This window comes from Toxoplasma gondii, chromosome VIII, assembly GCF_000006565.2.
Source record: "Toxoplasma gondii ME49 chromosome VIII, whole genome shotgun sequence".
NCBI lineage: Eukaryota > Apicomplexa > Conoidasida > Eucoccidiorida > Sarcocystidae > Toxoplasma > Toxoplasma gondii.
In genome coordinates, this window is record NC_031476.1 from 599,321 (window position 1) to 625,198 (window position 25,878).

The 25,878-nt window shown below is 51.2% G+C and overlaps 5 protein-coding genes across 5 annotated transcripts; 4 read left to right on the forward strand and 1 right to left on the reverse strand.

Annotated features, from left to right (window-relative positions):
• Window positions 1–1,063: 1,063 nt before the first annotated feature.
• On the forward strand, window positions 1,064–5,535 carry TGME49_230100 (membrane protein, putative; the record flags this gene model as incomplete). Its single annotated transcript, XM_002367890.1, has 7 exons — window positions 1,064–1,212; window positions 1,739–1,920; window positions 2,681–2,785; window positions 3,349–3,448; window positions 3,767–3,912; window positions 4,539–4,624; window positions 5,323–5,535. 7 exons carry the CDS (start codon window positions 1,064–1,066, stop codon window positions 5,413–5,415), a joined length of 861 nt encoding a protein of 286 aa, XP_002367931.1. The 3' UTR covers window positions 5,416–5,535.
• A 114-nt stretch (window positions 5,536–5,649) lies between these two features.
• Window positions 5,650–10,632, reverse strand: TGME49_230110 (hypothetical protein; the record flags this gene model as incomplete). Its single annotated transcript, XM_018780245.1, has 2 exons — window positions 5,650–5,668; window positions 6,881–10,632. 2 exons carry the CDS (start codon window positions 10,630–10,632, stop codon window positions 5,650–5,652), a joined length of 3,771 nt encoding a protein of 1,256 aa, XP_018636897.1.
• Window positions 10,633–10,898: 266 nt separating this feature from the next.
• On the forward strand, window positions 10,899–12,463 carry TGME49_230118 (hypothetical protein; the record flags this gene model as incomplete). Its single annotated transcript, XM_018780246.1, has 2 exons — window positions 10,899–11,578; window positions 12,244–12,463. The coding sequence occupies 2 exons, from the start codon at window positions 10,899–10,901 to the stop codon at window positions 12,461–12,463; spliced, it is 900 nt and encodes a 299-aa protein (XP_018636896.1).
• A 316-nt stretch (window positions 12,464–12,779) lies between these two features.
• On the forward strand, window positions 12,780–14,413 carry TGME49_230122 (hypothetical protein; the record flags this gene model as incomplete). Its single annotated transcript, XM_018780247.1, has 3 exons — window positions 12,780–12,995; window positions 13,618–13,852; window positions 14,376–14,413. 3 exons carry the CDS (start codon window positions 12,780–12,782, stop codon window positions 14,411–14,413), a joined length of 489 nt encoding a protein of 162 aa, XP_018636895.1.
• A 5,274-nt stretch (window positions 14,414–19,687) lies between these two features.
• Window positions 19,688–21,524, forward strand: TGME49_230130 (hypothetical protein). Its single transcript, XM_002367893.1, has 4 exons — window positions 19,688–19,717; window positions 20,032–20,174; window positions 20,716–20,766; window positions 20,971–21,524. Exons 1-4 carry the CDS (start codon window positions 19,690–19,692, stop codon window positions 21,190–21,192), a joined length of 444 nt encoding a protein of 147 aa, XP_002367934.1. The 5' UTR covers window positions 19,688–19,689; the 3' UTR covers window positions 21,193–21,524.
• The last annotated feature ends 4,354 nt before the right edge of the window (window positions 21,525–25,878 follow it).

Sequence of the window (25,878 nt, forward strand, 5' to 3'; positions counted from 1 at the left end):
AGAGAGCAGCGGACATCTCGAGGTTCGTGTTTCTTTATCGGTTGTTGCTGCGAACTCGCGGAAGTTGCGAGTGGCCGTTGTCTTGAAGAAAAACGAGAAATCCACTTGCTCCGACTCGAGTTACTCGTGTCTCGGTGGCAACCTGCCTGGTTGCCCGCGCCTGCTTGAGGTGTATGTACACCTCGTGGACGACTACGCGTTCGGGTGAGTTCGCCGGAGAGTCTCGGTCACCCTGAGAAACGTGAGAGATTCTCAGCGTTTCCTCTGTCGATCACTCTGCGCGTTCCACTTCGTTTCCGCCTCCCTGGTTTTATGTCTCTCTCCATCGAAGCGGAGTCACCTGCACACGGCCGCGAATGCGCAGTCGATCCAACCGCGTCGCTACATCGGCATGTCTTCTTTTTCTTTTTCTTTCGACCAAAGCCCCGCGAGAGTTCCCTGTTTCTTTGCCGTCGCTTCCTTCTTTTCTCTCCGGAAAACTGACGCGTTTCCCGTCTATTTCCGGCGTTTTCCCTCGGTCTTCTCGGTAGCCTAACGACGTGGTAGAGAGACAGGTTGGACACACATGTCCAGTTTTGCCAGAAGAGAATAGTCGTCTTCGGAGCTTCTTTAAGCCCCTTCGATTTCCTGACTCAGGCTCGGAGGGAACGAAGTCTTTTTTCGCCTTCTTCGCTTTCCTCTATTCGACTTGAACTCCCCGCTGAATTTACCCTGGCGTCGCAGGCTTCTCCTTCCTGACACTCTCCGTCTCTCTCCGCATCCAGGGAAATCGTCCCCTCTTCCCCTTTTCTCCTTCTGTCTCTCATTCTCTCTCGCTGGCTCTCTCGTGTGTCTTTCTTCTTTTCTCTTTTCCACGTTGCTTCCTTCTCTCTCCCTCTTCCTCTCCTCCTGGCATCTCTTTTCTCTCTTTTGCATCCTCTCTTCCTGCGTTTCTCGACTCTCCTCGCTGCCGGGTTCGTCTTCTGACCGCTTTCGACTCTTCCTGTCTGGTGAGAGTGCCTTTTTCTTTTTTTCTTTTTCGTCCTTCCGGTGTCTGGGCCTTGTTCCTGCTGAGCTGGGCAAGATGGAGGTGGTGTTGCTCGACGACAGAATTGCTGTTTTTGTCCTCCTGCCGATTTTCCTGGCCGTCACGCTCGTCTCGGTTTTGCGGCAAAGCCTCGTCGCCTCCAACCGGACTCCGCGATCTCCGGACCTTCAGCGCATGCAGATCAAGTAGGCAGATCTGTTTGGAAGTCTTGCTGCATGCACTGGACCTCTTGGCTCCTGACCACAGACTTCTTCTCCGTTGTTTCCACAGCGCTTCCTGCCCGTTTCCCCTCTCCCTTCCTCTCTCTGTTGCATCGCTGGGAGCCAAGGTCGAAGCCCATGCTCGAACCTAGTCAATATAAACATATATAAATATGTGTGGATATGCATGTGTGTAGAGAGAGAGATGTCGAGAGATAGGTAGAGATGTAGACAGCCGTAGATGCAAACAGATATAGATAGAGACCGATGCAGATACAGATAGAGACCGATGCAGGTCGCTTCAGATACAGATCGGTTCATATGAATACATGTCCACGTGCAGTCACCGGTCCGCGTACCTCGTTCAGGTCTGAAGTAGGCACTCTCGGTCGTGGAGAAGGTAGTTGAGAGACTGCAGCATCGCAGAGCGACGCATCTGGCGTCTGTGAAGAAACTGACAGGTGCGCCTGAGCCGTGGCGCTGCGTTGTCTCCTTCGATACCTGTTTGCAGCTCTCTGTTGCAGCGTTCGAGCCTTCTTCGCGGTCCAAAGGGTCGGATGTTGTCGCCTGCGAGCTTCCAGGGGAGAGTCGCGTTTTTCACAGATCGCGAACATGGTGCCTTCGGCGGTCTTCTTCGCGAGCTGGAGGCGCAGAACAACCCGATGAAGTCCCTCGAGTCTCTAGCCAAGCAAGGTGGGAGTCTCCTCTGGTGCATGCATGTGAAAAAAGGCCTCCTGTCCAGGGGAGAGGGCTCAATGCAGGTGAAAGGAGTGTAGCTCTCAGCCTTCGACGAGACTCGCTGGGGCTCCACGCCGGATGTGTTCAATCGCTGACCGCCGTGGTACCGATCCAGAGCTCGCTTGTGTGCGTAGGTAGACCATGGTCCTTCTTTCGAGAGACGAACGAGACGCGAACGAGAATCGGTCGCGATGTATGTCCAGCTTCTACCGGGCATTCCCGGAGAGAGCCGGAACGTCGAATTGGGGGTTGGGGTCTGAGGAAACGCCAGCTGCTTGGCCCCCGCCGTGGGTGGCCAGCGCCGATGGGAGCAATGCGAAGCAGAGCCTTCACAGACGCGCGGGACTTGTTGCGGACGCGAGACGGTGGTCGCGTCTCTGAATCTGTCGGGGTTCCATAGATTCATCAGATTGCTGCTTCGCTGCAGCTGTCAGTAGAGCCTGTGCACAAGACGCTGAAAACGATGTGAAATCTCCAGTGTATACGCGTATAGATACACGCCACGCTTTCGTAGAACAGTCTCGCATTTCCGTCGTGGAAACAAACAGGGCGAGAGGGATCCGCTTGCTGTCCGGATGTACATGCACCGTCTGTGGGTGTCTTGGGACCTACAACAGCGGCGATAAGTCTTTTCGCGCTGCAAGCGCAGAAAGCAGAGGCCCGAGTTTACTGCGTTTCTCAGCGCGCGCGTCTTCTTTTGGATGTTCTTCCGCAGATCCAAGTCAAACGATGGGCATGCTCAAGAGCCAGATGTCCTTCATCTTCCTTCAGGGCGGGATGGCCTACTTCATCAATTACCTCTTCCCCGATTTCCTCGTTGGTGCGCGACTCACCAATTCATCTCAAAACTCACCTGCATGCAAAATGCAATTCACAGGAACTTTGCACATCGAATCATATATATATATATATATATATATATGAATTCCTTCGTTTCCATATATATATATATATATACAAAGAGAGAGAGATCTACTTTTGCATAAGCACGTACTTCTGCGCATGCGTCACTGCATGCAAGCTGAGTTCTCTAGGTGTTCCGCGAGAGGCGTGAGATGCACCGCGGCAGCGGAAACTGCTCGGGTGTATGCGCAGGTGTTTGGGGTGTATCTCCAGTTTTTTTGAGCGGAGAGCACCGTGCCTAGACTCCCGCGTGTTCGTCTTTCTGCCGTGGGTCGCCAGAAGTCTTCCGCGTCGCTCTCTTCAGACGAAAAAGACGGAACACAGTGGCGAAAGAAGACACCACTGGGAGCAGCGAATGCCTCTTAAACGCGACAGAGCCCTCCTTTCCTTGTTGGCTTTGTAGCTCTTTTGTCGTTTCGGCGTCAAACTATCTACCGCGTCTCAAGGGGCGCGCGTGCGGTGTTTGTGGTGTACGTACAGCCAAAATGCCCTTTCCGCTCACGTTTAGATTTAAATCGATGCTTCAACGTGGCATCGATCTGCCCTCCCTCGACGTCACCTACGTTTCTTCGCTTTCTTGGTGAGACTCTCGAAAAAGGAGAAATCGAAGAGCGACCGGTCTATGTGGACGGTTTCCATTTTTTCTCGCTGTTGCTCGTTCCAGGGAAACTCTGAGCACGCTGACGTCGCGGCCTCTCCGCATCGAACCACTGAGACTTCTCGTCTTCTGTGTTCTCCTCTTCACGCGTCGCTTCGGTCTGAGGGTGTAGACATATGTTTGCATGCATTTATATGTGGACTGAGTGGTAGGTGAGTGCACTGGCAGCTGTGTGAGTGCGTGCATGTTCTTTATGGGCGGTCAAGTTTCGGTGTTTGCCTGCCTTCTTTTTCTTGCCAGGTACTTTTTGATTATGCTCAGCAACGCGGGGCTTTTGTTTCTCTTCACGGCTCTGTGGGGCAGCCAGCGCGAGCAGCTGCAGCCTCTCGCTGAGGCCCGAGCGGAAGAACAGTCTGGAGTCCAAACTCTCATGATGATGGATGCTGGTAACTCCTTCGCATGCACCCGCTTACGTATACAGATAAATAGAGATGTAGATATGTAAATATATGCATCTACATAGACGCATGCAGGTGGCCGTTTAGATAGATTGATATGCGCAAGTCGCTGGCGTACAATTTCTCGTGAGGAGGGATGCTGGTAGCCTGCTTCTTCGCTTGCGCACATGCACATGTACAGATATACATATATTCAAGCATGTGCAGAGAGGTCAACATGAATCTGTCGTTTGTTTCTCGAGTTTTCTTCCTTCTTCTTCTCTCTGTTGCTCCGTTCTGTTCACCGCACTTTTCCTCCGTTCGGTGTTGTCTCCTTTTCGTCCGTCACACCCTTCTCGGCTTCAGGCCTCGAATGCGTCTCTCAGGTGTCTCTCCTGCTGTGAGAGTTTTTCCTCTGTCTGGAGTTGTTCGTTTCACTTCTCGATTTTTCCCTCGGACTTCTTCTTTCCTTCTCTGTGTTTCCTGCTTCGACTCAGTTGCTCCTGGCCTTTGTCTCTCATTCTTCCTTGCTCATCTTCTTCGCCTCAGTTGCTCCTTGCCTTTGTCTCTCGTTCTTCCTTGCTCATCTTCTTCGCCTCAGTTGCTCCATTCTGCTATCCTTTTTCCCTCCGCAGCCATGCCGCCGATGATGATGCCTGGCATCGGTGGCCCAGACCCGAAGAAGCAGCTGACGCAGGAGCGCGAGGCTCTCGAGACGGCAGTAAGCGGCTCAACAGCTGAAAACCACAGATGACGCACATTTCCTGAGCGAAGCCACTGCAGCATGTGTGCACCACCGCGACTCGACCTTGCCTCTTCCCGCGATCTCCATAGACCGCCGTTGTCGATCTCGCCGGCATCGTCAAAGAGAGTATTTGTATTCTCCGTCTTCACAGAACAGACAAGAATTGACAGAGACACAGACAGCAAAAGAGAGAGAGAAAGAAGCGGAGAAGGCGAGCGACAGCTCGACACGGACAGACAGAGACAGACAGACAGAGACAGACAGACAGACAGAGACAGGCGGAGACAGACAGGCAGAGACGGAAGTGCACAGCTGTCTTTCGTTTTAATAAGGACAGAAATGTTAAATTTAGTAAACGAAAAGATTACACAATACTAAGGCCACAGAGGGGGACACAAACGGGCAGACAATACGCGCGTCGTTGGATCTGTTTATTTCAACTGTCCACGTATTTCCATCTCTCTAGAATGGTGAGAGATTTCTCGTCCTGTGCTTTGGGAGTGGAAACATTTCTCTCCGCGGAGAGTTCCGTGCGTGGTACTGTGTCGGATTGTTCGCCTTGGAGAGATTCCGACACCCTCTTGCTCGCCAATGACTTCTCAGTCAGAGCGGTGTCACGAAACCCAATCAAAGTCGAGAGCCCGCGCATGTATTTTCTTCTTTTTTGCGCGCAGACGCATGCGTTCGCTCTCGAAGGCGTAGAAAAACAGCTACTCGAGAAATTCCAGCAGGACGTTCATCTCGGAAGTCTGGACCGGCCGACCTGAGGCGCCTTATGCTAAAGAAACTATTGAGGAAGGCTTTTCTGTGTCCCCAGGTTCTCTCGCATTTCTACTCGTCACCTGAGTTCTCTGCTTTTCGATTTTTCCTGCCTTCTTTGTTCTCTGTTGTCGTTTTCTTTGCTCTTCTGTTCCCCTTTGTTTTCGGGTCTCTTTCCGGTTTTTCTCCTGTGACTCGCGGACACAGTGAATATGCTTTCTCCTTTTCGTTCTCCGTGTCTTTCATCTCGCCATGTTTTTTCTGAGAAGAAACAAGCATGGGAGCGCATCTCCGGGGTACAAGACTCGCCACAAGTGTATCAACACACCTGTATAACGCTGCATGCATGCGCATGCATACACAGCAGCATTATATATATATATATATATATATATATATATACATATGGATGTGTGGAGACATCTGTGTGTGAGCGCGTGTGATGGAAAGAGTGGCATCAATGTCAGAAATCGTTTTTCTTGTTTTCAAGTGGTGGGTCTGAAGTCGTCTTTTTCTCTTCTGCCTTGCGCGGGCGAAGCCGAGAGTGTCTCATCGCAGCAAAGAAGGCACATATCCCAACCAGACAAATAGAAAGAAGCGCATATACGCAGAGAGAGACAAATGTCTACGCATGTGCACCTATTCCTGTGAAAATGCTCCATCATTGTATCTAATATTATATATATATATATATATATCTAAACCCTAAACCCTAAATAATATATATATATATATATATAATATATATAAAAATAATATATATATATATATATATTTGGAGACGGAGGCGTATGGCTAGATGTGGTCAGCTGTAGGTGAGAGGAGATGGGTCTAGAGAAATCGAGATGTATACAAAGATAGATAGGTATGAATGCATGTGTGTGTGTAGATACATATACACTGAAATGCATATAGCTATATTTGGAGAGAGACAAGAACAAGTTTATAGAGGTGTCTAGATGCGTATCTGTTGAGACAGTGATTTCCAGTGTCTGTCTGCTCGGTGTCTGTCCTTTCCGAGGACTTGACGCGGTCCAGCGGCAGCCTTCCAGTGTTTCGCTCGACCCATAAAAAGTGCGACAGAGTGGATTTCCTTTTTGCAAGAGATCCCCCTTCTTTGAAAGACGTGGATTTCCTTTCTTCCGTGAACTTTTCCTTCCACGAAAGCCTTTCGAGGATCTGGCTCCAGGCGCCTGTGCCCGCTGGGCCAAAAATCCCACAGGAGTTGCAGACGTTTGCCACTGCAGCTCGCTCTACAAAAGGGGACTTGAACATTTGTTCGCACTACTCTACATTTACGAAAGCGCAGGCGCCTTCACAGACAGAACAGCGGGAAGCTCCTTGAAATGCGGAGAAATGCCTAAATAGCTACATGCGCACACATACACACATAGACCTGGGGTGCCTTTGCACTCGCGTCTGCTGGCCACAAAAACTGACTGAAGGCGCGCAGAGGCCCGAAAAGGTTTTTACCTCGTCCCACAGCGCCGAAGCGGCTTCGAGCAAAGCGCCCTTGCGAAGGAGCAGCACTGCGAGAGGAAAACACTTGCCTGCGCTGCGGCCCGCGCGTCACTGCACAGTTTCTCCTTCCCTTCTCTGCTGCTTCCTTTTTCCTTCTGACTTCGCTCAACCCGTTCGTTAGGCACATCTTCCGCGTCTCGCTTCCGTCGCCCAGAAACCGGTTTACTCGTTTCTTCGGCGTTTTCTTTCGCGCACTTCGAGTTCTTGCTCTCCACTGTTTCGACTTGTCCGCCCTCGACGAAGCTGCCGGAGACTCGGCTGCCCCTGCTGCAAAATGCAGATTCTTCTGTTTTCCGGGAGTCCTCTGCCTGAGCTTCCTCTACCGAACACTGGGCTCTCTTAGTCAAGTCTCGCGGAGAACGGAGAGGCGCGTGGTCACCGGTTTCGGGAAGATCTAGGTGAAACAGAGCTTCCAGCAAAGCGCTCTCGATGGCGCCGAAGAAAACCGGCAGGTCCGCGCAAGAGGTGTCTCCTTCCCGGTCCCCCCGGGCCTCGCCTCGTGTCCGTCGAGGCCTCTCCGACGGGGCTCCGCAAACGCCAGTCCCTCGTCCTCGCCCCTCTTCACTCTGCGGTGTCCATACACCGCATGCTGTCCCCTGAGTCGGCTCCTTGGCCGAGGCTTCCGCCTCGCATCCCCGCTCGTCTCTGGACGGCGCGCGACAGCCCTTGCACCCCTGGGGCTCCGGTGTACGTACACCCCGCGCGGCGGGCGACAGGCCCAACGTCGCCAGACGCCGCTGGTCGCTCGCGCGGGCTGTGCCGGTTCTGCAGCCGACGGCGTGGCTGAGGTCCCAGAGGTGGACGAGGGCAAGCCGGAAGAGTCGAGGAGACGAGAAACAGAAAAGAAAGGAGAGAAACGCATGCAAACCTGCAGTCGCTTCCGCCTCTGTCAACACGAGATCGATTTTTGGCGCATCCGTCACCCCTTCGTTTGTGTCCTCGTCCTCCATCCCTTTTCTCTCTTTTCTCTCTTCTCCCTCTTCTCTGTCCCTACCTGAACGTTCGTGTCCAGGTCTCGAGTGTACTGTCAGATTGGCAGGCATCCCCAAGCGAGAGCCCGCTGCCTCTCCTTGGCCTCTCACCGCCTTTTCCGACCGCTGCACTGTTCCTGCTTCTCTCTCGCGCGCCCCTGCCGCTTCGGACCCTCCACTGTCCGTGGCATCTTTCCTCCAGTCTCTGGCTGCGCGGTCGCTCTCCCGCTGTCCTTCCCGACGCGCAGACTCTGAAGGCTCGACTTCCTCGTTCGCTGCCGGCTCCGGCTCCGGCTCCACGCGAGCCTTGGCCCGGAGCCGCGCTGCATGCAGGCAGACGCGCTGGCGAAGCAATTCGAAGTCGAGAGGCCCTGAGGCCCCCGTCGCGTTCCTCCCCAGACCGGCGACGCCCCCACAGAGCGCAGTCCACCTCTCGAGGACGACGGAGCTGCTGTACATACACCACGCGGGGATCTGAAAAGTTGCCGCTTCCTGCGCCGCGCGCGCGACCTCCCGCCGCCACTCTCTCTGCCCCTTTTCGCGGACTCTGCTGCGCTCTCGATGACGAACTCCGCACCAGCGCTGGGTGCGCGCAGAGGCGGAGAGAGCAGCCTCGCGGTCAGCGGGGCGCGCAGGGACGGCGAACATGAACGTGAGCAGCTGCTGGACCACGGCGTCTATACACCCGAAGCAGCAAAGAGGCGCCCTGGGCGAAGCCGCGAGCGGCGAAAGACACGAGGGCGACGCGGACCAGACCGCGGGCGAGGGCGCCAAACCATCCGAGCTTTCACAGGTCACGCGACCCGCCGAGCGCCAAGACGTTTTCGCGAAGAAACGTCCTGTGCTCTTCGGCGATGTCGGCCTTGCGCTCGCGCTCCTGCGCAGATGGACGGGGTGCGTCTCCAGCCTCGCGCGCGGCCCGTGAGAAACGTCGAGCTGCGGGCCTTCTCGTCCTCGGTTCCACGCCGCCAAGCGAGCAGCCTCAACGTGAAAGCCCGCGGCCAACGGGATCTGCATGTCGTGCTGCAACAGAAAAAACAACCGCCAGTAGGTGTATCCGAGCGCAGGGCCCAGAAATCCCGGAGTTAAAACGTCGACCGCGACCGCCACAGCGAGCGGCGCGCCGTCGGGTGTACATACACCTGGGAAAACACCGGCAGAGTCGGCGGCGGTGGGCCTGGGTGCGGTCTGCCCGCCCCGCGCGTCGGCGCCAACTGGGTGTTGTTGCGGCCACCCGAAGGAAGCACGCGGACTGCCTCGTCTGCTGGCCTCGTCGCTGTCGCTTCTCTCCTCGTCGCTGCCCTCCCATCCCGAGACCGCTGCCCGCACGGCAATGTCTGTGAGGACAGAGAGCGCGATCTCGGGCGTCTGCTTCGTCCAGGAGAAGGGGCTGAGGAACTTCCCGAACAAGTGTGGCGGGAGGTGCCCGACGGAGTTGCAGGTTTCCGCGAGGAGCCGCCGCTGCTGGCGGACCGCGAGCGCGAGGTACTGTGCTACCCGCCGCAGGTTGTCCAGCTGTCTGCACACCGCGGCGAGCGCGCAGTTCGCCTGGGTCGCAAGAGCGGCGCAGACCGCGCGCTCGAGGTCGTGCGACTTGTGCTTGCGAAACAAGCGGAGGAAGATCCGGAGGCCGATGCTCTGCAGGACGCGGCGCGTCCGCGGCGCCTCCTGGTTTGACGCTGCAGAAAACGCCTCGCATCCTTCGGTCGCGAACTCCTCCGGCGCACCCGGCGAGACGGGCAGAATCCATTTCCGGTGGACCTGCGGCAGGAGCAGCAGGTGGAGAACGAAGCGCGGGTCCAGGGAGAAGAAGCCTCGACGCAGGAGCCGCCATACCGTGGGCGGAAGAGACACCAGACCACGGGGGAATCCATCGACAGAGAGGTCTTCGTCTGGGGAGACTCCCAAGACGCGCCCGCTCCGCCGCGCATCCACAGGTCCTGTCCGTGACCAGAAAATCTTTCGGTCCCCTTCCTCGCCTCGACCGAAACTCTGAAGCTCGCCCTGCCCCCCGACAAACACCTCGGCATCTCTAGGCGCCAGCCCGTCCTCCACCACGTTCCCGTCGGCGCAGTCACCCCCCTGGAGTCGCCGCGGCAGTCTCTCGGCCGCCGGGACTGCTTGAGCGTCTCCGAGGGGAATGTCCCGGTCGCCGCCATACAGCGGCATGCATCGGTCGGAAAGGAGAGGGTCGAAGGCGCATCGCGGCCCGAGAGTTGCCTCGCATGCAGCGCACGCAGCGAGTGGCGCGGTCCACGGCGGGTCGGCAGGCCCCCCGTACGCGTCTTTCGAGGCGAGGAAGTCGAAGAGAAGGAATTGCTGGGAGACAAGTCGAAAGAGCGCCTTCTCCACGGCCTTCAGGTCGCCGGGCGAGAAGCCCGCACGCAGGGCCTCTTCGCGCACGGCGCGGTCCCGGCTGCGCTGCGACCGCCCAGGCTCCTCCCTTCCAGCCTCTCTGAGCAGCGCAGCCTCCCAGCAGTCGACTGCGGGGCGCTCGGCGTCATCTCCGCATCCGCGGCGCAGACGAACCGAGGCCTGCAGGAGGAGCGAAGTGGCTTGCGCCGGCGAGAGGCCTGCGAGCCACGCGACGAACGCAGGGAAGAACACAAACGGCGGATCGGAGAGAGACACAGAGAGAGGCGTCGAGCGCAGCGGCGCAGATGGCGCAAGGCGGTGAGGCGAGCCGCGCGAAGGGTGCCGACGGCGCCGCAGCAGCGCCGGAAAGACGCGCATAAGGCTGGAGAAGGCGCCGGGAACCCCAAGAGCCTGGCGGAAAACGAGGAGCGCAACGACCGGACGGAAGGGGAAAGGCGCGAGGCCAGCGGGAAAACGCGAGAACGGCAGGAAGGCGAGACGAACGGAAAATTGGCGAAAACGACTCGATAAATCTTGAGGAAACACGCCGGGTACCTACACCTCAGTCGAGAGACCGGAAACGCAAAAAATCTCGGAAAGACAGCGCGACGAGGGAAAGACGAATTAGGGAGGATGGAGCGGGCATGCGCAGAAAGAAGCAAAAAAGACCAGAGAGGCGCACACCAGTGGAAGGGACGAGGAGAGTCACGCTAGTGAGAATCATGAGAAACAGCGTCATGTGCAGGAGAACAGGAAAGAAAAGTCTGGAACAGAAACCGAACGCGATGTGCTGGACCGTCTGTTCGCCGTGCACAAGTGACGAGCCGAAAAAGTCGCGTGCATGCATTCGCGTTAGTCTCAACGCGCATGTGCCTTTCTGCGGTGAGTCTCCAGAAAAACAAATGCAAAGCGTTCGCGTCGGATACAGGGAGATGAGTTTTCGATTGAAGTTTTTTTTGAGCTACTTGGTTTTTCACGTTCACGAATCTCGTCTCGCTGCCACTTTCCCCCGTTTTGTGGGTTCTCGCATTTCCCGCCTCTCTCGCCTTTCGACGTCACTCCTCCGACGCTCGTTTTTCTTCCTCTCTCGGGCCTTTCCGCCTCCGCTTCATCTCGCTCTTTCTGCCAGTCTGTTTCTCTCTCCTCCCTCCGTACCTCGCTCCTGTTCTCTGCGGAGGCTGCTCTCCGTAGTCCTGCGGCCGACCGTTGTTTTCTTGCAGCGCTTGCGGCCTCCGTGCATAAGGCAGAAGAACGAAGGAGACGAATCGAGAGCAGGCTGTTCCTTTTTCCTTTCAATGTGCCAGACTGCTTTCTTTCTCCAGCGGTGAGTCTTTCTGCAAGGGTCTTTCTTCGTGCATGTGCATGCAGTGACAGCTACTCTGCGAAAAGCCGGTGTCACTCCCCGCAACATCATCCCTGCTCTTTCCTTCCTCCTCTTCTTTCCCTCAAGCCTCTCGCTCTCTCCAACGCTTGCGCCCTGAGTCTTGGTATCTGACAGCCATCGCTCTCCCCGTGTCTCTTCGTCCCTTGAGTGCTAGAAATTCCGGCGCTTTCGCCTTCGATTTCGGCCTCACAGATAAAGTTCCTCATAGTTCACGCCCCTTCACCCAGCTGTATGTACACCGAAAATCCCGAGAGAGGCATATGGCACCTCTTCCGGCCTCTTTCCATAGAAATACGACCGAGATATCTACTCATCTAATCATAAAAATACCTATATATATATATATATATATATATATATATATGTGTGTATACATAGGTAGATAGATAGATACAGATATGCATTGATATATGTATATGGGCGTATATGTATATTCTATATGGATATAACTGTCCATGTGCGTGCTCAACTGCATACGGTTGAGTTTGTGGGAGTGTGTCTGTGATAATCAACTTAAGTACGAAAGTGTGAGTTTCTCAAGTTCATGTTATTGCGACGCACGGAGAGACGTGGAGGTTTGGGATTCGGTTTTTGCTTGCGGATAGAGGCGCCTGTTCGGCTGAGAGTTTGCGCCGGGAGAACGCGCTCTGCTTCGAGACAGAGAAAGTACCAGCAACACGACAGCCAAAATGTCCCGGAAAAACAACCGGAAACTTCAGAAGGCGCGTCACGAGGCCGCTCTCAAGTGGGAGAAGGAAGAACGCAAACGCCGCGAAGAGAAGCAAGAGCGAAAAGCGCAGCTGCAGCAACTTACACAAGCGGTGAGGCGAGGCTCCAACTGTCGCGTTTGTCTCAACTGCATCTACTGCTCAACTCGTTGTGCTCGATGTTTACATGCATGCAGTTTCTTTAAATACATGTTCTCTGTTTCCTGAGACAGTCCTTCATATCTCCTGCACTCGTGATCCAACCAAAAATGCTTTTGCGTCTGCGTATAGACAGAGTGGACAGACAGGTGGTGTATCCGGCGAACTGGATAGATGGAGAGATGTGTGGAGATATTTTTACAAATTTTAATGCGTCTGTGAACTCATAGAGGTAGCGTTCTGTGTTTCGTTGTGCACGCGTATGTGGTGAGCGCATGCAGCACTCCCTTTGTCGACGCATGCACTTCGTGCTTTTTCTTCTTGTAGATGGCAGATGGCTTCTTGTTGCCTGTGTCAAACAGCTTGAACTCCTAGGGACCGCTCCGAAGGCGCTGCCGAGGAAAGAAGAGGAAACCCCGCAAGAGGAACCTGCGGAAAACCTGTCCGATGACATGACCGAAGATGAGGACATGGGCGAGAAGAAACGCTCCGTAAGAAGGGGAACAAGGTGTACAGACACTGCAGCCCAACGCCGCATGCGTTCCTGAGACATCTATACACGTAGAGAATGCCACTGCGCACCTATGTCGATGACCCATTTGTACCAATGTGGACTTGTGTCCGACTTGATACGGTCGTGGTCACTCCATGCACAGATGCGTACTTTCTTCATGTATGTGGGTGTGAACGGCAATGTCCTTTCGGTGCATTCACCTTTGTTTGTTGGACTGTAGAAATGGCGGAAGTGTTGTGTACGTGAATTGCTGTCTTTCTTCTGTCCTTGGATGCTTCTTTTCTCGCGGACAAGAGGAGGGACTGAGATGTCTGCAGCTGAGAGAGTCTCGTGGAAGAAAGCACAAATAAAGTGGAGTGGATGTCAACTGCGACAGACGCAGGTGCGAAACGAAGCTGGGTGAGGGGAAGTGCCGAACAAGGGGAGAAGCAGATGCATGCATGCAAGGCTGCTGTATTTCTTTCGCGTCGCTCACTCCTGCGTGCTCGGATAGCAGACGGAGGGGAGGAACGGTGAAAAGGTTTCTGTGGGAACCGTTTCGGGAAGACAGAAACGCTTATAGCAACACGCAAGCAAAGCAGTGTGTGTTTGTTCCTCAGAAGAAAAGCAAACGCCAGCTGGGCACGAAGGTGAAGAAGATTCTCTGCAAGGACGCCACGCTGAAACACAAAGCCTTGGCGAGAATGAAGGCTCGAGAAAGAAATGAGATGCATGCAGACGACGAGGCAGAGGACAAGAAGGTCGTCGCCGTGGTGCGTGGACGCCGACAAGGAATCAGGGAAATCCACCGTTGCCGAGATAAAAAGGTTCTGAGACAGATTCTCAAGCGACAGCGTAAGTCTTGCTTTCTCCTGAGCGCGCAACAGTGACAGAGACAAGGGAACGGAGCAACATGAGTTTTCTCCTCGCTCAGAAAGTCTGTATCTACCGACACGTCTGGGCGGGTACGCCACACGGTTTATGCATGTATATATATATATATATATATAGATAGATATAGATATAGATATAGATCTATTTAGATATATATATTTATATATTTAGATATATTTAGATATATTTAGATATATATACATATATATTTAGATATATTTAGATATATTTAGATATATATATATATATATTTAGATATATTTAGATATATATATATATATATATTTAGTTATATTTATTTATATATATATATATATATATATATATTTTGTATATATACATATGTGTGTGTGTTCTTGTCAAAGTATGGACATCTCGGGGTGTGGACACTCGGGGGGATGCAGAGGTGTGTGTGTAGGCGAAAAGGCGTTGCGCGATGCAATGTGGTGTTTGAATGTAATGTTTTGCTTTCGGTTATTTGCAGGCAAGAATATTACCATCTGTAGGAAAAAAGCTGCATAAGATGACACAGGTCAACAGCAAATATCGGGGCACCTACCTTTCAAACCAGCATACATGTCAGCACACTTCTATTTCCGTGACGCAAGCATTTTTATCCTCAAATGTAAAATTAGGTTGCTGCCCACCCCCCCCCCCGCTTGCTTCTCCATTTCTCTCTTGTTTTCTTTGTTTTTCGTCTCTTTCGTCCCTCCCTCTTTTTCGGTGTCTTCGACTCTTTCTCGCGCCGCTTCTGCTTGGCGTTGTTCGTCGCTGTCTTCATCAGACTTCAAAATGTTTACTCCTCGAAGCAGGTCCTCCCCTAACTTTGCACCCTGGGGCAGTTTCTGAAAATGTGACACCAGTTGAAGACGTTTCCTGTATCGTGTCTGCTCTGGCACAACTCGAGGTGTGTCGTTCCGCCTGCAGAAACTTTCTCAACTTCTCTCGCTTTGAGAGGCATCCATCTAGTCAACAGCTGGTTCGGCTCTTCGCCTTCGAGAGACCAAGGGCGGCAGACCCCGTCAGTCAGAATAGGGTCTATAGGCAGCGTGGAGTTAAGGTATTGACTGTTATGCCCTCCCTTTCTCCCGATATCGCACGCTCGCTCTGTTTATCGGAAGGAATAAGTAGCGGAGCTTGCAGTAAGTTCGACGAAGAGTGCATGTAAGCGGACTAATGGAGTGAAACACATGTTGCTACAGAGGATCCTCCACGAACTGCACTCAAAAAACAAGACAATCTCACACCCGAGGCTGGCACACGAATATATATATATATATATATATAAAGGCATAACACGCGACTCTTACGGCCTGGGCAAGGCAATATGTTTTGTTAGATGTTCTCTTTGGAATTTGAACCGAGGCTTCCAGAGAGCTCTGACTATGGAAATGCGCATGCACGAAAATGGCTGCGCTGGAAAATGTGCAGCAGAATAGTGTCGGGGTAAATTCAGTCGGAACACTGCAGCCACAGCGTGCGTGCCTCGGACTGCGTTCATGAGACGCGCGTTGCCATCCTTTGCGCGATATACCTCTTGCAATTCTTTCGACGCAGATGGAAGACCCACGTTTCTGGGTCTCCGCTGAGAAACTCAGAGCCGCTAGACGCTCGCGGCCAAGGGCTCTGCTAAATTTGTTTCAACAGAGGGGTATGCCATTCTGTCGAAATAGGAATGCACATCCTTTGTGGGTTATTCATTCGCTGGACAAGCGAGAGAAATCTGGGGCAGAGCTCTGGTCAAGATGCCACTAGATGTGTCTGTGAACCTCGCCACAGCTTCGTGGTCGACATATTCACGGATATACGTGTATTTTGATAACCGGGGTGCATGCGTGTCTTGGAACATTTGGATACGGATTTCTTCGCATTCTATGAAGCGATGCAACGTACGTCGTAAATGATGCCGTGTCTAGGGTCCCCGTGTTTCCTCTTTGCCAGACCCGGATCGGTTTATCCTTGTCCACATGGCCTGTCCACCGGGACAGGACGTTCGGTCCTCGCCACCACCTCGGCAGTTTTGTGGGTTGTGATATCTATCGTTTTTTCATCGGGCACAAACGGATGTTTTTCGGCTTCCGTTCTTCAGTTTGGTCCCGTCGATGTCTCTTGTGATATCTGACAAGGGAACTGCTTGAAACGCTTTGCTTCACGTCTAGGTTGTACATGTTACGTTGAAAGATGGTGTCATATTGTCGGTCAGGTTGGCCAGAGATACGTGAAGGGAGATTCTAGATCGTTTCAAATGGTTTTTCAGCGGTGTTTCCTCCGCGATCTCACCGTAGCCTCATCCTGTGATTCCAGCCAGCTCTGTGCGTACACAAATCCTTTCCCTATGATTTAAGGTCTGCTGCGGATTCCGAAAGGCCTGCAAAGGTGGCCTCTGTATCGAACTGAGTGGCTACTGTTCGCATTCATCCACAGAACCAGCGACGAATTAGTCTGGAATCATCTACCTTCTCTCGTAGCGGAAGAAATCAGGCCGTTCTTCCGTTCGCTGCCTGCAGTCGTGTCGTTTTTGTCTTTGCACGATTCTAGCGAAGCCGTCGGTTGAACTTCACTCTTGCAGAGGCTATGTTCTCCCGAATTTATTGTTCCCTTTCAAAAGATTTTTTCCGAGTCAGAATGGGGACAAAGTCCGGCGTGCGCTTGGGAAACAGCTGGACATCCTGGAGCTGGTGACTGGGCAGTGGCCGGGTGGCTTTTGGAAGCATTTTTCATTCGCGATGCTGCGCTCGCGGGGAAGGGAGACTGTGAGAGTGGGAACGCTGTTTAGTTGAAGTTTTTACAACAATTGGGCTCATCTTATCTCTGGTCCTGCACTTCCCATTAGCGATTCGGTATACGGTAACTGCCAATGGAGATTATGAAGAGCACCACTCGTCCCGCTTCACAAACCGACGAGCTTGTAGATACAAATTCATCGGAAGCGAAGAACTGGCGACATCCTCTACGCATGCAAAACGAACGGGGGAAAAGTGACGCAGTCTCGCTGGAGATGCTGATCTTATCGAGTAAGCTAAAACAGAGAATCAAGTTTGCCACTGTAGCGTGCAGTACATCATTGTGCAGTGGAGAATGTCGAGAACCCCACACCTGAGCTTGTATCTTTTGCTATGGAAGGCACTGAAGTGTTGCATGTAAACGTGTGTCTTTTTCACATCCATATGTAGCGCAGGATGTGTGTGGACATTTGCAGCCAGGGGCCTGGGGGGCGCGGACCTTCTGGACTCTGAAGCAATGGCGGCGATCATGATTTTCTTGATCGACCAAATTTTGTTTTTGCGCGGTCACACTGCAGCGTCTCTGCAGGAAATGCGGCGGCCGGTGAGCAGAGCATACCAACGAAGCGACTTCGTTTCTACGGAAGTGCTGCATCTGCGTTGTTGTTTCTTCCCACGCAGAACGTGCCCGTCTCGAATTGTGTAACGCTCGAGAAGGTGTGGCCATGGTTGTGCGTGGCCTTTCGTTGCGTACTTAAACGGTTCCGTGTCTGTCGACATATTTCGAAGCGTGACTTGCACACGAAAACGACACAAATCCAAGAAGGCTGCAAAAATCCTCAGCCCACCTCATTTGAGAACTACATCTGAGATTCGTAAGCATGATTCCTTCACAAGCATATATAAAAGAGAACAGCATGTGGAAAATGGCACATTCAGAGCGGCAGACAGGTTTGACAGATACACACATAGGTGGATAGGTACATAGATTGTTGGATACGCAGGTGGTTGGATATAAACACGGATATCAATATACAGACAGAGGTTAGACGCATACTAGGATATATATTTACCATGTTCTGGACGGGGTAACCATGCCCACATTACCTCTGGAGCATTTATCGATGTAGTGGAGTTGTAGTTGATGTCGTCTACTGGCCTGAAAACTCACAAAAGGTGGGATTTCAGGGACTGCACGCGCGATGTTTATGGACTTATTATTCCAGAATTCATGCGTGCATTTTTCGTCCGGCTTTCATCTCGGGGTCAAAGAATGTGAGGTCTTATCTGTGCATTACCTTATCGTATGTTCGTCTCCTTTTTTGAGATTGCAGCACAGAGTTCCACGCTTGGTGAGCCACTAAGTCGAGATGCTTCACTCGGTGTGCTTCCGAGAGCCGCCGCCCTCAATGCATGTGTGCCATCGAACTTTACAAGACGACAGAGGATGCATGCGAAGGTAAGGGTCTCGCCCGCTAGACTTTTCCGGCAAATGACTGAGAGATCGAACAAGACAAGAACACAGACGAAGAGAGGAGAAAATGACTCAAGGGAACACCCCTATGGTGCATCCTAGGTGTTGTTTGATATCTCAGGCGGTTGAGGAAATCGACACGTGTATGCGATCGCTGCAAGCCATGATTCGAGCTGGACAAGTGTCAGAAGTGGTAAGCCAGGTGTATCTTTTTGTGAATAAACAGATAGATGGACGTATATATTGAGGGATATACACACCGCTAGGTCGATGTTGAGGTAAACAGTCAAATACATTGATTGCGTTTCTGTAAAAGTGGGATTAAGGTCGATATGTCGATCCGGAGTAGTCCGATTTGAAGTACGCATGCGTATATGTAACTGAGTCAATGGCTATACCGATACGTAACGCGTGCACTCGTATTTATCCTATGCAGGGTTATGTACTGATGTGTGTATAGATGAACGTATCAAAAGTTAGATAAGCAGATATAATGTAGTTACATAGTGGCTGATATCGGGCGTGTGGAACAGGAATTAGCGTTTATCCCTGCATCAAAGGGATGTCTCTGCTTCCTGTTTTGCTGACTGTAGTATCTGCTTCTTGGCCATCTACCGCAGCGCCCCCGCGAGGCTTTCGTCTTGAGGCTTCCAACCCCCAAGACACAAAACGACAGCACTGACGGTTGGTTTTTTCTTTATGACAGCCTCATTTCTATTTTTGCAAGTGTCCCCTGTACCGTTGCGTACACTCTTTAGAGATAAAAAAACTTCCATTGTTTGTGTCTGCCTGTTTGGACTCTAGAGCTGCTCCGTAATCCACTGACCCTATTCCAGGAGAGGTGTGCACCTGCATACAGAGCCTGTTCTGTCCTCGGTTTCGGAGATATCCGTTTTCTCCCAGTCATGTCTTCGACCTTGTTCACCGATATTAGAACCGCTACCTGGATACGGGTTTTGTTCATGTGCCCCTAAGACTCTCCGGGTTCTCGTTAGCTGTTTAGTTCGAAGCCAAACCATGTGGGCAGTCCATTAACCTGAACTGTGATATTTTCCAAATTCAGATAGTGTTGCTTCACACCAAAGCCATTGCTCGACTTCGCAAGGAATCTGCTATGAACGCGGAAGAAAATCCGGAGAAGACATTGCCGAGTGCCCCGCGGCCTGGAGGCGCTCTCTGGTGAGCTTCTGGGACTGGGTCGAACCCACCCAGTTCTTCACTTTTCCGCCTTGTCTCTCCTTCAAATCTTTGCCGAAGCACTCTATGTGTGGACTTCTCAAAGCTTGGATCGGTGGACGCCTTCATAATCATCTTCTGTTTTCAGGGACTGACACAAATGTATATACATATACGCGAGTGGGATAAAAGCTGCCTCAGTTTATGTGGCCATCCACTTTTTAAAGAACATTTTTACGTGTATAGATGGTATGTATGAATATGGGTCTCTAGTATTGTAGCTGGTGTGAGATGCGCAAAGAAGAGATTATCTTTATTTCATCATGCATGTTAGTCTGCCGATGTTCTCTCTTCGAGGGAAGACTGCAGTCAAACTCTTCTCCCGTCCTTGTTTCCTTGTTCCCCAGGCCGTTCAATTGCTTCGAATGTCCAAATGGTTCCTCAATAGCAATAGTAAGTGCCGCTATCTGTGATACCGATTGTACCCCGATTTTGTGCGTAGTGTTTTCTGGTGGATTCGACCTATTTTGATCCCGTTGCCGAAGCGAGCTGAGTAGCTGCGTGAAGCGGCTAACCGAGCAACTTGGGAGCAAGTATGTGCGAGGAAACAAGTTCAGACAAAATGAGTTCGCTGCAGTCTGCTCAGGGGTACAGCAGCTGCTGACGCTGGACGTGGATGTGTAGAATGTGAACTGTTCTAACCAGTCAAACCTCGAAAACAATTATGTTTCCACAGGGGTACTGTATGCTGGTGTTTCTCCGAGCAGCGCCCAAGTCGCATGCACTCAGTCTTTTCATCGTCGTACGAACACGCCAAAGTGAACCCCAACGAGAGTTGAGGCCGCAGATGAGTGCGTCCGTTGGCAAGAAAAGCCCCCCAGTGTCTCTCAGAGGAAGTTTCGTATCCCAGGTGAGACAAAGAGGGGTAGCAATCAAACAGATTCTGGAGATGTGTAAAGAAGCCACCAGATTCTGGGGATAAATGAAAGTCCGATATAAAGCGTGGTGGACTGAAACATGAAGTCCTCGTGATCCCTGATACATTGGTTTTACTGTTCCACAACTCAGAATGTAACTCTATTCGTGCACATATACACATCTAGAGAGAGAGGTAAATGGGGCGCAAGCGCATGGAACCATATTAGAGATCCACGTGTCCATCTGAAGGTGTATGCGCAGGTAGACGCAAACGTCTATGTAGGCCAAAGCACCGACAGAGAGCTGCTGGGCAAGTGGTAGTTCGGAGAAGAAGATCCGGGGGTCTCTTTTCCGTCATTAATCTACAATGTATCATTTAAATATATGCATATACAACTGTAAATGCTTTTGCGTATGTACCGATTGCTACTGAGTCGTCGGGAAGCGTTACCGCTGATTTTAGTGGCAACGCCTCGACTACCGATTTTAGAGTTCTATGAGTGTCTACGCGCATTTGATTTACTCTCTTAAAGGTACCAAAAGGCTTCCGGATCATGCATAACATCCAGCCACGGCTGCCGAAGGTGAGAATTAGTGACGTCAAAACGAATATAAACATCTCAAGAAAAAAGAGAGGTGTATGTATCCATATGTATATATATATAGGAAGATAGACAGATAGCTGTTAGTCCGGAGGCTACCTAACTGGTTGGCGAATTCAAGGGTTCGTTCATATCTCTTTGAGAACAATTCTCATGAAAAGATTCAGATAGTGTCGTTTGACTCAGGTTATGCCGTGCATCGTGCTTGAAGGTGGTCCTGAAGCGGCATCAGCCGGCCACTCTGGGAAGAGCGTCTCCTCGCCCTTGCATCCACAAGAAGAGCGGCTCCTTGTCGCTGGCCTCACAGAATGTACTCTAATCAGCAAGATCGCACTGAAGGGTCTCAATGCTTTGAATAGAACAGGTCGGACAGAAAGCCAGGTCGCAGCTAGCACGTGCCGCACTTAGGACAGTTCTGAAGGTCCCAGCGTTGATCTTGAACCACATTTCATTTCTTGGCGAGAAAAAAACGTGTATAAGTAAAGACCTTTTCAATTTGGGGAAGGCACAGTAATGCAGAATACTCAATCGTTTCCCCGTAAGCAACACAAGAACGGAATACTACGAAAATCCTTGTCTCCAGTGTTCAGAAAACCAGGGTATGTTTGAGGCTCTTTGAGGCACCTTCCTCTTTAATAGCACCATCAGGGCAAGCAAAAACAATTGAACTCAGCGGTGGACACCACTCTTCCACTACAGCGGAATGAATGGTAAACGAAAGTCGTTAGGTCGTTATTGGTGTATGAGTCCTTTTTTGAAATGACAAGTTTTGTGGTAATTCCCCTTTGGCCCTCTCGGTGCATTTTTGTACTCAGAGAAAAGAGAATATTTCTAGCTTTCTGGTGCTCTAGACGCACACGTCTTTCCTATGCATGTTGACTTGTCATCATTTATTGTAGCATGTAACATGTGATTTGAATCCCCTATTGCCGGCTGACTTCAATCTGACGGATCAAGAAAGATCATTTTTCCAAGTACCTAATGGGGCCTTTCGGCCTTTTCCTCGTTTGAGTTTACGCGAATCCGATAGTGTATTGGCATTTGCACTTCTGTGTCGCGAAACCAGCAACCCTGCTTGAGCCAGCCGATCCGGTCAAATCTGAGATGGAAACGGCCTGTTGCGCCGCATGCGCCTTCTTATTGTCCCTCTTACACCTCTCTCAGACACCACTGTTGCCATTTTCGCGTTGCAGATCAGGTTTGACAAGTAGAGCGGAAACGCTTCCTCGATGGTAGCTTCGTAAAGCCAACAAGCATGATTTATTCAGCCAGAAACAGGAGCTGTTTTATATATTTTGCCCCTTGGAAGCGTTAGCGTACCAGTTTGCTCCAGTCCCTGACAAGGTTTGAGATACCAAAAATGCAGAAAGGGCTGCTGTTGTTCAAACAGAGGCCTGGTTTCACGTTTGCAGTTTAAAAAGTTTCTCTCCGTCGCATGTTTTCTATGACCTCATATGCGTTGTTGTTGTCACCCCTTAATCGACTCCCACCCATCACACAGGGATACGATCACTATGGATAGCTGCTATGCGGTCTCTGCACTGACGTGTTTGTCTAACGTAGCTTGAAATGAATGTGCGTAGAGGCGCATTCACACGTCAGCCCAAGCTTCATCATTGACCATAAAAGGTAAATTATGGATGTGCGCTGTGACCCCCATTCGGTTTTGAGCACCAGTTAAAGCAGCGATGTCCTAACTGAGCATACAGTCAACCAATAACCAATACGCAGCTGTTCCTCCTCCTAATATCCTTTTACTGCCTTACTCTGCACTCGCGCCTTCTACCAGCGGCAGATTTTCTGAATTCAGAGTTTTCTACTTTTTCTATTGTATCAGTCCAACCATCAGTAGCGTACAAAAGTCACAGAGGGAAGAAAGGAGGTCCATTCATCATAGTGATCGGCTGAGGATCGTGGATATTTATCTGAGTGGAAGCTGCTTCAGTGGCCAACTTGTCTCGCATTTGCTTAAGGAGAATCAACGTTTTGACTGCCCAACGACAAGACTGGTAAAACAAAGGTCGGTAGCTCTGTGGCTCCGGTCTTTCTACAGGTTTGTTGATGTCATTTCTACGTACCTTTCTGATAAATCAGCAGCATCAATCAAGCGGTAAGACGGGCCTGTCGGATCGCCCTCTGCATGCAAATGTGCAATACGACATCTTCTGCAATTGGGAGCCTCTATTTTGCGATTCATGCCACGTTTGGGACGGAGACCGCGACCAGCTGACAACATACTAAGAACCGAGTAAGTCACCAGATAAGCCGTAAGAAAGAAAGCGATCTTCACCATGTACTGATAAGCAGTAAGAAAGAAAGCTGTCATCACCATGTATTCAATGTATGTCACGCACAGAATGCATGTAACACGCGTGTGCGTTTAGAGGCGACGCAACCAATCTCTGGTATCTTTCTATCCTCTGTTCCTACGCTACTAGCGTAAAAAGCTAAAGAGCCGTGCCGTACACTGTCAAGCAAACAGAAGTTTCTGAGGCACGTAGCGACCCTCGATGTTTTGGCAGGGTTGCGCGTGGTTAATCGGCTTATCACACGGTAGGGTATCTTCAGAACGCGGCCGTTTGCTAGGGAACAATGGCGGTGCGTTGCATTTGAGTTTGCCACCAAAAATCTCGTACAAGTCCCTTAAACGAATGAGCACCTGTAAAGTCCTCGTCCAGTATGATGTCACAGGCCATTTCGTCCTCGGTCTCAGAAGCTACACTCTTGATCAGCTCCTCTCCGTTTGGCCTGGAGAGGCATAAGCCAAAAGCAGTGAACGTGGCATCGCATCGTCCAACACAGCCTTGACTGTGCTCGTGATGACGTACAGTCGCGCCGCGCCTACGCATCTGAAAACAATGATTTCCTTTGAAGTCATATACTCGATTCGAACCATGCTGAGCACAGACTGCCGGGAAACCCCAGCTCGACAATCGGCTTTCCGTGATATGGTTTTCGATGCACGTAACGCACATAATGAACCTTCTCGCGCGGGGTGCCCCTATCTATGTATCACTTTGGCTTAGACCTTCGCTTCCACCTGACGTTGTTTACAAAGTGAAGAAGTCTCACCAGACAACTTTTCATGTGGACCTCAAAAGGTGAAGTTCCTCAATTTCTGTCGACGAAGTGCTGCTTCTGTACCTTCTTGCATTCAGTGTTAGTGAATCGAAAAAGTGTTCGGTTTCCCATGTTGACTTAGCACGGTATCGTGTGCTTTTTTCGCAAAAAGCGTCTCGAGTAATTCTTTCTTGATCTCGACCCCCTACTCGTAGAAGGGGTTTGATTTCGCCACTAGGCTCAGCCAAAGGAAAGAATGCAAGCGTATCTCACGTGTCTCTGCTGCGTGTCAACGCTTCTATCCATGCGTGGTTCCATCTGCGGAATTCCATCGTCTTGATACCGTCCTTAAAATCTCCATCGAGCGTCTTTCGAAAGCATTACATGCGCACACATAACACAGGATGCCACAACAAGCGATAACGCAGCATGCCACGACTGGGAGCCGGTACACTTGTTAAGACGCTGAGGTGTGCGCAACCAATCGGCAAGTCTCGTGTGACGTCAAATTCATTGGCCACCATCGTCGCTTGTGGTGGGATAGGCGACGGGCGGCTTCTTGTCATAGTTGTTCGCGCTTCCGAATGAATAACAGGGAAGCGTGTAGAAGCTGAAGCTGCTGTTAAAAATAAAATTTGTACCAGTACACTAGGGGGATTGTGATGCAAAACCTGAATTGTTTTCCGGGTCTCCATGTTCCTTTTAGAGGGACGTCGTTTGCCCCCTATTCATTTGCATGTCATTTCCTATAGACATTCGAGCAGGATGGTTTCGGTGTTTTTCAGAGGCAGCCTTCCGTGGAAGGGGGGCGGTTTTAAACGAAGTACAGTGGGTAGCTGCCATCTATTGCTACTGCCCTGGTTTTACCTGATCAACTTCACCGTATTCCTCTGCAAAATTACCGCAGCTGTTCGCGGCCTTGCATCTCAGCACTCACCATAAGCAAGCGTAGGCACGCCACAGCCTACAGTAGACATATGGAGAAGAACGACAAACTGCAAACGTCGCCTGGATAGACCGGGGCGGTCCACAGGGGCTTTTCCCAATGGCTTCTGTCAATCGAGGCAAGAAGCGACGTATTTGGAAATGCTAGGCCATGAGGCAGCCGATACGGTCTAATAGCTTGTAGAATTACTCTCGTGAAATGAAGGCAGCATATCTCCTTTGCCGCGAATAGGGGCAGCAACATAAACCTAGTTGTCGGTTCTTCACTTGGAAAATGGCGCTTACTTCATTCTTTAGGGTGATGTCTTGGTGACAAGAGAGACGGTGGAAAACTATGGGCAGGAGGTTCTGTGCCATCACGATTTCCCTGCACATGCCGCAGTTGGGCAGATTCAGGAGCTCAGCTCTATTTGTGATTTCCACCTTGTATCGAAGATTCGAGAGGATGAGGTGCCGGTGCTAAAGTTTATCCTTGCGAAACGGTCATCCAAATCCGAGACAGGAGTACTGTGCTGCGCTATCTGCTGCCAAGGAGATGCACTCTAAAGAATGGGTGGTGCTGGAAGTGCCACAGGGAAGAGTCACGAGCACAGCCTCAGCAGCTTTCAACGAGAAGCTTCAGGCCGCCATGGCCATACTGTCTGACGCCTAATGCCTAAAGCAAATGCCATGCAAAAATTTCCGGGCACCAGAGTAGCGTCGTTGTGATTCCAATTTGACTTTTTCCCACGAGTTTCAAAATTCCATTGCGGTGCGTGTTTCACCAAGTGTGGAGTATCTACAAAAAGGAAGCAGAATTCTGCAAAATCGTTCGCCAGTGGTACTGGTGTAAGGAGCCTGTCTTCTCAACTCCATTGCTCTCCCTTTGGATTCGCAGCTGTAGTGCGGCTTGTCCCAGTCAACCTAATGGTGAGTGTGAAAGCGAAATGTGTATTATGCCTTGAACCTGACATGTCTGTTGAGAGAGAGCAGCATCTATATCAAGGCGACCGGAACTGCTTAAAAAGGCGTAGCTGATATATACCAACATCTTATGCTTCCCTTCATTTTCTTACCTCGTTGACTCATCCTCTAGAAGTCTCCTGAAGC

Coding starts and splice junctions, on each gene's coding strand:
- TGME49_230130 (XM_002367893.1), top strand. CDS start 19,690: ATGTCCAAATGGTTCCTCAATAGCAATA. Junction 20,175..20,715: donor GAGGAAGTTTCGTATCCCAG/GTGAGACAAAGA, acceptor ACTCTCTTAAAG/GTACCAAAAGGCTTCCGGAT. Junction 20,767..20,970: donor TCCAGCCACGGCTGCCGAAG/GTGAGAATTAGT, acceptor CGTTTGACTCAG/GTTATGCCGTGCATCGTGCT.